The sequence below is a fragment of the Poromitra crassiceps genome (genome assembly GCF_964638095.1).
Source record: "Poromitra crassiceps genome assembly, contig: HAP1_SCAFFOLD_2309, whole genome shotgun sequence".
NCBI lineage: Eukaryota > Metazoa > Chordata > Actinopteri > Beryciformes > Melamphaidae > Poromitra > Poromitra crassiceps.
Window position 1 is genome coordinate 1 of NW_028150116.1, and position 10,883 is coordinate 10,883.

At 42.9% G+C, this 10,883-nt stretch overlaps 1 protein-coding gene across 1 annotated transcript; it reads left to right on the forward strand.

The window, feature by feature from the left end:
* Positions 1 to 851: 851 nt before the first annotated feature.
* On the forward strand, positions 852 to 10,879 carry LOC310772205 (transcription factor EC-like; the record flags this gene model as incomplete). Its single annotated transcript, XM_083664637.1, has 8 exons — positions 852 to 911; positions 1,546 to 1,800; positions 2,875 to 2,976; positions 5,254 to 5,374; positions 6,626 to 6,682; positions 6,797 to 6,872; positions 7,872 to 8,019; positions 10,811 to 10,879. Coding segments are annotated over 8 exons (888 nt in total), but the record flags the coding sequence as incomplete, so codon positions are not given.
* Positions 10,880 to 10,883: the final 4 nt, after the last annotated feature.

The following is a 10,883-nucleotide window of genomic DNA, read 5'->3' on the forward strand; positions in this document are numbered from 1 at the left end:
GAAAGTCAGGCAAACCCTGCAGTGCAACAGTCAAAAGAGTACACTTGAGAGGAAGTACTTCAATCCTTTTGAGAAAAATAGCTGAACACAGACAAGATGACAATCACCCCAACAACTGACCACATGAACATAATCAAACCATTCCAAACATTGAATGTTATTTTTGATTTGTACAATGTTCCCAAAATACTTAACGGGCCATAAACTAATAAAGCGAGGTACAACAATGATGGTCTTTGTGAGCCCCAGACAAGTGATTTTTTTTCCAGGCAAGAGAAGATCTTTTCTGAAAATAGCCCCAAACACACAGTGATAATGAGACCAGAAAGCCCTCAAAACAACTGGGCACAATTCTTGTTTGAAAAAACTGATGCTACTAAATTGTCTACATTGACACTAGTCAATGAATGAAAAAGCCTGGTTAAAAATGGCATTGGAGGAGTTATTTAAAACCCCCACTGAGGAACAAGGGTCAATTGTACTGTCACATCCCCTGGAGCAGGCAGCAGAGGAGTTTGGGAGTTAACCTCTGATTGGCCAGTCAGACAGAAAGGGGCGGTACAGATGAATTAGTGATAGACGCTAAAGGCATATATCCTGCAGTGATCAACCCCTGGGTGATCTGACAGTCCAGTGTTTGAAGTGATTACGACGCTACGCAACATAAAGGCTTACCCCCAGCTTTGGGCCCAATTAGTTCACATAGGGCCCTTTATAAGACACTAGACGACTGGAGGGGACAGACACTCACTACATAGCCAGCAGATCAACAGGATAGCAGCAGCAGATTTGGATTTGACCTACTGCTCCAGCAAAACAAACCAACCTGAAGATTATCCTCTTTCCTGAGAATGCCACACTTAACTGACTGTAGTTACTACTCCATGCGGGACGCAACCAGAGCTTCAAATGTAAGAAATTGCTGTCTGGTTTTCTGAAACGTTCTTCTCATGTTTTGAAAAGGGACATATGTAAGATTGTCATTTGGCTACTGGTTTGGCAAGTTCAAGCTACATTGTGTACTATTGCAGATTAAAAAGGTAAATAACCAAATGTTATGCCTTTTCTTTAACCGTTTCATTTCGGTCCTATAGTGGAAAATGCTTTAGTCAAAACTGTGGTCAGGAACAGAAACTTTTAAAAATAGAAACAGAAACTGCTGATGCTTTGCTTGAGAAAAGGTCAAAAGATGAGTCTTGATTCTTGTAAAGAATGTTCTTGATCATTTCATCATAAATACAGTCAAATGTGACACACTATAATCTTAGTGTTTACCGTACTTAGTCATGAATGTAACTGTTGCAGTAATCCAATTACGTATTGCCTGACTAATTGTGTGGGAAAGTTTGATTTACAACTATTTCTGTGTGTTGGATAAGATCACCCTTTCACAAAACCGTTAGCCACCAATAACTATGAGCGATGTGCACATATTTCATACTCAGCGCTGTTTCCGCAATGTGAATCGCTGTCTGTGAACGCCCACCTCCTGAATGTACATTCGGGTTGACTGACTGATCGGGTCCGTGATCTGTTTCTCTGCAGGTACAGAACCACCTGGAGAACTCCAAGTTCCACCTCCACCAGAGCCAGAGTCAGCAGGTGAAGCAGTACCTGACGCTGGGCTCCAAGCTGGCCTCCTCGGTTGGGCCGGGCCACGCCTTGCCGCACCCCCACCTGCCCGGCCAGCCGCTGGCCGCCGTGCCCATCATGAGGAATGGACACATGCCCTCCGTCAGCGACGGCAGCAACCCCAACAGCCCGGTCACCTTGCTCTCTCTGGCCAATCACGACAGCGAGGTGAGTCGGCGGTCCGTGCTCATTGGATAGGGATAGGAGGGCATGGGGTTGTTTCTGTTTTCACTTTCTGAATCTGAATTTTAATGTGGATGATGTGGTGAAACAGAATTGACCGTAAATGTACCTTATAGTAACTGGAAAAGAGTGAAATTGCAACAAAATGTATTTTGTATTTTGTATCTTAGTCTGTCTTAGTCCTTCTGAATGAATTTATGAAGAGTGATCAAGTGTAAGGTGGTGTATTGACCACTGCACTCATCATGGCGGGCACTTTGTTTGGACCGAGCATCAAAACATAACATTGGAAGCATGAATAACATCTCAATGGCCTGCATCCACAGTGGGTTTGACTCTGAATAAAGTCGAGCATTTCAAATTAATCATCAAAACAAAGCAATGCCATTATTGATATCCTCTCTCTGATGTGCTCATCAATAACTTCAGACAGTCTCTGATGAGAGAACTCTTTCAAAGGAGGAAACTAGTTTGATAACAGCCAACACTGCTAACTAACTTCAGACATGGCAGCAGTTATTGGACTAGTATCTGAACACTCCCTCCCTTTTGCATCTCTTGTCTACTTTGGTTTGGATGTTGAGACTTTTGCAGGGTTGAAATAGAGAGGCAAAGTGACCGCCTACTTCCTGCTTCAGCACTGTACCAGAGATTTTCATCCGCCATTTATTTTCCCATCCACATTTCGTAAAATGCGTCTAAAAAACGTTGGAGCTAACGCTATAATCGGGAGAGACCATACAACATTTCACTGGGACCAAAACGTAAAAAAAAATTGGGTTTAAAGACAATATTTTTTCAATGTTGTTTTTTTAGTTTTGGTCCGAGTGAAATGTTCTAATGGTCTCTCCCGATTATAGCGTTAGCTGAACCGTTTGGTTCGACGAAGTAAAACTATTTTATAAGCATTTTACGAAATGTCTATGGGAAAATAAATGGCGGATGAAAATCTCTGGTACAGTGCTGAAGCAGGAAGTGACGTACCACTTTGCCTCTCTATTCTGGTATCTTCATAATGGGTCTGTCCTTCAGTATACTGAAATGACTGTTTTCTTTTAGTTCCCAATGGATGAAGTTATTGATGACCTAATTAGCCTTGAATCCGGTTTCAATGATGGAGGCTTGGATTGCATGGAGCCTAACATCATAATGCAAAACAATGTAAGTATCAATCATATTAACTATTGTTCTAACAGCAATAGGCTAACACTGTTTAGAGTTCTATAACGATGGATTATCTACAGTGTGAAGGTCCTGTCTATTGATTTTTTGCAGATATCCAGCTTGGTTCATTCTTTCTCTTATCTTGTCTTGTCATTTGCGGTGAGATGTTCTTCAAGTTAAGTTGCTTAACTAATGATTTCTCTCTTTTAAAGAGGAAGGGGACTTTTGAGAGAGTTTCCTCCACCCAAACATGAATGTTCAAGCATGACTAGCTTGGGAAAAAGGGGGCCTGTCTTAGTTAGAGGTCAGCTTAAGTCCAGAGATGAGTCAAAGTTCATCTGGCTGGGGATCGGGGGCTTAGCAACATTTCTGACATTTCTCAAGAAGACCAACAATGCAGATTAACATACAACGACAATATGAACCATGTATTTACAACATGACAATAGACGGCAAATTAGAGTACGAGCTCAGATCTTGAGAACCACATGACTGTGAATTTATAGTAACTGTCTTACTAAGGTCCATTCTTGGGTAGACAACCAACAAGACTGGGAGCGACAGGGCAAAACTAGATAACGGAAAGCATTTTATTCAGGAAAGGCATTCCAATCGAAAAGGAAAACATGCAGCGATGGCACCACGAACAAGCGTTCCCAGTGCGATTCATAGGCAGGACGGAATTCTAAAACTCTGAATGGAAATCTGGGACAACGAGTCCATTGGGCTGGAGCATATAGCCACACCTGCACCCAATACAGAGGTAGTTTGTGGGATGGAAACAGTGGGATTCCAGGCAAAGGCAGAGTCATGGAGGAATCCGGGCAGATGGGGGAGTAAGAGGCAGATGGGGGAGTAAGTAAGAGGCAGTAGGTTGCCAGCGAGGACAGAGGCATGAGGAGGAGGAGGAGGAGGAGGAGGAGGAGGAGGAGGAGGAGGAGGAGGAGGAGGAGGAGGGAGTGAGAGATTTGGAGGAGAGAGTTACTGAGCCATTTGATTGGGCTAATGCATACACTCCCTGTGGGCGTGTTCCAAAATGATACCATGCCTAAATGGATCAATTCATCCTAATTAGTCATACAGTACGATGCATCACGCCGTTTCGCCGTGTCAACACATCCAGGAACACAGACGGGAGAGGGATTGAAGTGATTATAATGGGAGTAGTAGGGGAGCTGTCGCAATCTTTCATTTTGATAAGCACCCCCCGCCTCTTCCTCTTCTCCTTCCGTCTTGTTGAGATAATGAGAGAGAAACGCACATGCGAACCAAACCAACTGCTTCTATCTGAAATGTCTGCAGTTTCTCCTCTCTTATGTGTCTTCCCCTCCCCCTTCCCAACTTCTAACTTGACCTCCATCCTTATCGGGTTGTGCAGTCTAAGCGGCTCGATTTCACACACACCCAGTGGATAAAATTGTACGCATCTTGGGATTCACGGTGGCTTTTGTAGCATTTTCCCAGACATACACAGACGTGCGAATTAGACACACATGTGTCGGCACGCTATATCTTCACATTCCACCAGAGGCAGTGAAAAGGCGTCATTATCACAGAACTGAAGCGTGTTTTGCCAGGGAAGACGGGCCCAGTAGGAAAACAGTTTTGCCTCTGTTCAGCCAGTTGACCCAGCTAGCCTTTTCATCTAATGGGATGCTATTTTCAACACACAGCTCGTCTCTGTGTTGGAAATGCTTTCAAGTGGAGGGGTTCTGATAATGGTGGTGGTGGATCAAGGCCCTGTGCCAGGTCAAGACAAATCCCAACGAGAGTGGCTCGCCGGGGTTGGAGGACAGGGTTGGATGGACTGCTGGAGGGTAGACCTTATCTGACCTAGATAGAGCTGGGTTCAGTTCCTGTTGTTTTTGCTCATTACGATGCGAGATGAGCAGAGGATCTGAATCCCATTCATCTCTGGAAATGGCTACAATCCATAAACAGCGAGCTGAGTTTCCCCTGCCCTGGTGTGAGGGACAGGGGGGGGAAAGAGGGGCAAAGCCAGGGACCTGGGGGGCAACAGATGATTCCCTGCAAGGCTCTGATCGCTCTACCTGCCCCTTGTCATGTTTGACCATGCCCTCTGCCCTTTAGGGGCCTTTCAAATGAGTAAACAAAGGCACACTAAGCTGTGCTAAAAACAACTATTATTTGTGTTGTGGCTTTTATTGAAGTGTGAATGACATGCGTGGTAATATGCTTGTATCTGCTAATGTGCTCGCATGCTTCCCTGTTGATTGAGCCTTTCTCTTTCTCCCTCTCTTCCTCTCTCTTTAGGTGTCCCTCAGTAGCAGCATGCTGGACATCTATGGGGGTGAACCAGGTATGAAAGCCCCTAATGGCGGAATGAGTCCCACCTCTAACCCCACAAATTTCACTGTAAAAAGGGAATACACAGGTATGAACTCATACCATAGCTTTGATCAACTAGCTAGCCAATTAACGAGGTATCACATGCACACATATGTTAAAATAAATAAATAAATAAATAAATAAATAAATAAATAAATAAATAAATAAATAAATAAATAAATAAATAAATAAATAAATAAACAAACAACAACAACAACAATAATAATAAATTGATGGAATTTATTATGGAATTCTAAAAAGTATGTAAGAAGAATGCAATTATGTGAGATGCTATTAATAATAATGGCAACATCCTGCTAAAGTAAGTATCCCGCTTAGATCAATCTCCTCTGAGGGACTTTTGCAGCCACTTGCTATGTGTGTCTGTCCCTGGCAAATATCAAGTCCAATTAGGTGTGTCAGGCTAACAGACAAATGTGTTATAATTGTGTAAGTTGATTTCTTACACTGTAAAAGTCTCCAGTGTTTGGCAAACAGTTGCACTACTGTTGCTGTTCGTATGCCGATTGTCTTTGGTGCTCTTGATAAGCTGTAGAAACGTGTGGACGTTTGTGCCGCACAGCAACAAACAAAGTGCTCTTTGAGGCATTTCTTATTAATGTCATGCATCAAGCAAAGAAGCCAAATTGATTTAGGAAATAGAAAGGATGCCTGAAGAACTCTTCACTCTCAACGAGAAAATAAGTCAATTGCCATCTGTTTCATTTGAGTGGGTGGAGTGGGGACAATGGGCTGTTACACAGAGTTTAAAATGTCTTGATTGAATCAACAGAGACAAATTGGGAAATCCAATCTCAGGACCCTAATTATGTAATTTGGAAGAATGTGAATGCAAATATGGATGCACTGGCATTTTTGTCCCTCCTCAGGAAAGATTAGCAAATTTGTTAAACTGTCTTAATTACAGGCCGAGTAGTTTAAAAGAGGACCCACAGATTTTTCACAATGAACTACAGACATGCCGGAGGGGATAAATTGGGCCCTTTCAGTGTGTGTGCATGCGTGTGCGTGTGTGTGTGTGTGCATGTGTGTGTGCGTGTGTGCAGGGTGGTGTGTGTGTGTGTGTGTGTGTGTAAGCGTGTGTCTGGTGTCTGTAGTGAAATGCTGGGAAACTCCACACTCTGGTTGACCCCAACAGTCAACTCCCTCAAAATAACCAATTGTGCATGTGCTGACTAGACCGTTTGTGGTGTTCCGTGGTCGTTGTCTTTGGGTTTCTAAATTAGTATGCGTAGCTAATCAATCCGTTTCTCTTTGTGATTTATTTTTTTGACAGAACACGACACACGAGTGATGGCCAAAGAAAGACAGAAAAAAGACAACCATAATTTGAGTAAGTGTGTCCCACTGCCTTTCATCTCACTCATAATTCATCCGATAATTACGGCATCCCTAAAGCAGAAGAACTGACAATGTCCCACCATCTCTCCCCCTGCTGCTTGCTCAGTTGAAAGAAGGCGAAGATACAACATCAACTACAGGATCAAGGAGTTGGGGACACTCATACCAAAGTCAAACGACCCGTAAGTTGCACGTTCTCCGTGTATTTAGCGCTACTGAAACATCGCACTACTTCACTTTATTTTTTGCACTCCTGTTCACCCCTGAGCCATTCGGCCTGTCAACGAAAAACGACTGCAAGAACTTGTCAGTCGGGGAAGCATATTAAATTCTAGGCACAAAGACGCTCTGAACGTTGTTCATTGAATTCAAATGAGTACTCGAGCACATTTCACTCATATTTCAAGGGTGCAATTGAACTTCCATTGTAGTCGACGAGCCAAGAGCTGTACATCGCCTCTCGCTGGGTCCCGGCAGTTCAGCTCAAAGCATGAATGATGAGGAAAGGGTCAAATGCAAAGAGGCAGGCCATACCATTTGAATCAAAGTTTGAAGCACAATTGGCACATAGAGATGGAATATGGACCTGAATTGAAATCCACCGGCCATCTTTCACAATTGAACTTTGCCTCAAATTTAAATGGAAGGTTAGCGTTGTCGTCGCGCCATTAACATGGGATAAAAGAGATTATTAGCACAGATCAGAACGGCGTCTCACTCCCGTGGAAAAGGACAATTTTACGACAGCCACCTTTTTCCTTAAAAAAAAAGTAATAATATCTGCAAAAGAATGACTTGCACTCTGGCACCTTAAGTCCAATTCTCCATTCCCACCTCCCTGTCCTCCTACTTACTTCATTTTCCCACACCTATTTTTACTCAAGGATTAATTTGGCTGAACAAGGAGGTACGAGAATGGACTTTCCACATAGCTACTTAACTATTCTATTAAAATTCCCATTCAGTGTCCCCATGTAATGTCCAAAGGATGAATAATTGCCCCCGTGTAAATCACCATTTCTTATTCATATCATAAAAGGAGGAGAGAAAAAAATCTCTTTGTGTGTTAAAAGTTTTTTTCCCCACCCCTCCTTTTTATATATATTTTTTCATTTTGGAGAAGTGCCGACGTCAGGGGCTTCTGTGTAAAAGGTTATCTTTTACGTTTCTCCTTTCTGCAGCGACATGCGCTGGAACAAAGGGACCATCCTGAAGGCCTCGGTGGAGTACATCAAGTGGCTGCAGAAGGAGCAGCAGCACGCGCGGGAGCTGGAGAGCCGTCAGAAGAAACTGGAGCAAGCAAACAGGAGGCTGCTACTGAGGATCCAGGTAATAAAACACCAACGTCTAATTGTCTTTGGTTTATTTTGGTGACATGCACAGGGACAAAACACATACGTGAAGCAATAAAACATCACAGAATACCGAAAGGGAAGGATTACAAATAATGCAGGTGAGATACAAGAAGAGGCTAATAAAAAAGTATTTTCACCTCATAAATCTGAACGTATTCCTTACACTGGATTTTTTTTTTTTTTTTTAACAGATGGTGCTGATAGTAACTCTTAAAATGTTATTTATTCTTTAAACAAGTGCAACAATGATGCTGATGGGTTGAGCTAATTACGCTTATGTCCAATGCGGTTTCACTTGTTTCAGGAATGTTCTAGAAACGAGTAGAGCAAGGCAGGCTGGGAAAGATCAGTCAAGTTTTTTTCATTTGTTTTAGGAAAAATATGATTTTAAGACTCAATACTTGATTTTGTTAAGATGGATTTTTCAGTGACATTTTTCTCAAGGTTGTCCTTTGGCATAGTACAGTATTGAACAATTATGAGCTTGACCATGAGATACTCTCTGAAATCTTGGCCCAGATATTGGAAGCAAGTACACATCCTTACACTCGATATCTACTCTATATCTACTAGGAATTCTAACTGGAGTTCCAAGGGACAGCAGTTGGAAATTAGCCATCTGGCTAGCACTGGCGCGTTTACAGTAATGTGCATTGTCCCTCAAATAAGTAAATGACATAAGAAAACACATGCTTCTGCTCTTACATTCATACCTCCTAATAGGACCTCAGCATCCAGGGGAAAACCACAAAGATAGGTTTGTCACTGAAGTCTTACTGTAATAATACTGAGAGCAGATTGGCTGCATCAGCTTGGACTGGAACAAAGATACTGTTATCCATAAGATGCATTGGGAACACTGGGCCAAAGTACTGTAAGCACACAGTCTTTCACCCAATATTTATTTGTCCATCTTCTTGTGCTTACAACACAGTCCCAGTGCCCCTTGGCATCCTTGAAGTGAACTCATTTGAACATCCTGAAGTTATTTAAAGAAACAACCTTTTAGTCCCTCATCCAATCATCTAGCACAGTGTTTCCCAGCTTTTTTTCTGGGGACCCACTTTTTAAAAATGACAAACCATCGCGACCCAATTCACAACAGGCCTGATCTATAAAAAATTATCTGAGAAGAGCGAAATTGTGCATAAATGATTTTTATTGCAATTTCTGCATTATCTTATCTTGAAAAGGTAAACCAGCCATTATGAAGATATAGCCTATATGTTTGATCAATCACAACTTTGTATGCGCATGTAACCCGAATCACTCTTCGTGAGTCCCGAGTGTTAGCGAGTGGGTTGCTTACACTCACTCCCCAGTATAAAGGCCCGTTAATCAGCGTGTGTGCTTTGGAAGCGGGAGGTCGGCGGATCAAATCCTGCTCCACCCCTGGGCAAGCCCTCAACATGGGTTGCTGCCAGTGTCGTCAATACAATGCAGGTTACACGCATGTTTGTTTTAAGTAGTTTATAAATGAGACCAAATAAGTGCATTTTAGCAAAGTTAACAGGTTCCAATTTTACCAGGTTCTCATCAGTAAAACAATATAGTGCCCCCCCTCCACACCTTGGTCATACCTTTATACTTTATACACATTCCTGCTCATTTCCACCTCCAACGCACTTGTGAACCTCAGAGAGCACAGTGATAATGACCTGATGGATAGATCGAGAGAATACATGTAAATCGGCTCAGAGTTAGATGATGAGCACTAATAACAGAGAGGAGATACTAATGCTTGTATATGCTTTCGTGTGTGTGTGTGTGTGTGTGTGTGTGTGTGTGTGTGTGTGTGTGTGTGTGTGTGTGTGTGTGTGTGTGTGTGTGTGTGTGTGTGTGTGTGTGTGTGTGTGTCTGGGAGGGGCTAGTTGAGGTGAGTGACTGTCACTAGGGCAGAAAACGAAACCCCTAATCATCTCCAAGGATGACGATAACTGTGCAGGAAACACTGACAATCACTGACGGTAAAAAGACTGTTAACAAAAGGTCAAACAGGGCTCTGTCACGACAGCGTTAGGCAAATAAGTGTTGATTATAGGTGATTATGATAAGATACTGTGTGGGCAGAGCGTCAACACCCAACCTTCCCACGTACATTTTCTCCCACACTCCAACCTAACCTCAGTCTGCTGTAGTGGAGGTGGAGGAGGAGAGCTTCTCATGACATGACACCACACCATGCTGTCATGGCCAGTGTGGTTTGATCTGAGCAGGAAGAGGAATTTACATTTACACGTTAGGCATTCAGCCAGGTCTTAACCAAAGTGACTTTCAGTGAGTAAGGCAAATAAGGGCTTTTCCATGGGCACATTCGCTGTTGCTGGATCAGATCTGTGACGTTTTGGTCATGAGACATTGTCGATAGAAACCCAAAGGTGTGAGTGGTGGGTGCTGAAGATAACATGTGACCAAGTGGTTGAAAGAGATTACCTTATAATTCACCTAATAGATTGACACCCAAACCAATCTCAGCTGATGATTGTCAAAATGTTTATGATAGATAAGATCTCTTTTTGCATGAAAATCTCTCTTCATGGTCAAAGAAAATCCTTATAATAGCGCGAGTGCTCGGTAACATTAGCATAAAAGGGCAGCGGCTGGGTGTGTCGAGTCCCGGTTATTCAGGTGTTGAAATGTGCCTACCCCCAGAGGTTTAACAAATATAGAAACATTGATTTATCTTTTTAACCAATGGATTCCCAGATTGTGATAGATATATCTCCATGTCTGACTTGGGGTCTCCTTTCTTTGTATTTTTGCAGGAGCTTGAGATCCAGGCGCGAGCCCACGGCCTCCCCAACATGTCCGCAGCCTTGGCGACAGTAGAGCTGTCCT